The following is a 452-nucleotide window of genomic DNA, read 5'->3' on the forward strand; positions in this document are numbered from 1 at the left end:
CAATTATAAAAAATTAAATTTTATGTTATGAAAATGAAGGTGAGTTAATTAATATTTAAAAATTAAACATTTTCTTTGACAAAAATTAATGTTAATATTAATTATAATGTGTTGATAATAACTTTTAGTTACCTACGGTTATCGTGTTCTTTGGCTTAATTCTGGAATTAGTGGAATTTAATGAAACCTACAAAATTAAGCCATATTCATATTATAATCCTCCTCCATGGCGACGTCCACAATGGCATTCGTTTCCAAAACATCGAAAACATTATCATCCCAAAAGAATATTAGCGAACAAATATCATCGTTATGAACCAGATTATCACAGGTAAAAAATTGAAAATCTTTAAAAATTTTATCTATATTAAATATCTCAAAAATTTATTTCTTCCATTAAACGTTATGATTCCATTTTTGTTGCTTACATTATATATATATATATATATATA

General features: G+C 23.7%; 1 protein-coding gene across 1 annotated transcript in view; it reads left to right on the plus strand.

Moving 5' to 3' along the window:
- The first annotated feature begins 27 nt into the window (after positions 1-27).
- Positions 28-452, plus strand: part of LOC108686137 — a 1,119-nt gene continuing 694 nt past the window's right edge. Inside the window, exons 1-2 of the mRNA XM_018191246.1 lie at positions 28-39; positions 129-332. Of these exons, the coding sequence (XP_018046735.1) occupies positions 28-39; positions 129-332 (216 nt within the window). The remainder of the gene's footprint in view (positions 40-128; positions 333-452) is intronic.

The sequence above is a fragment of the Atta colombica genome, unplaced genomic scaffold, assembly GCF_001594045.1.
Source record: "Atta colombica isolate Treedump-2 unplaced genomic scaffold, Acol1.0 scaffold164, whole genome shotgun sequence".
Classification (NCBI taxonomy): Eukaryota; Metazoa; Arthropoda; class Insecta; order Hymenoptera; family Formicidae; genus Atta; species Atta colombica.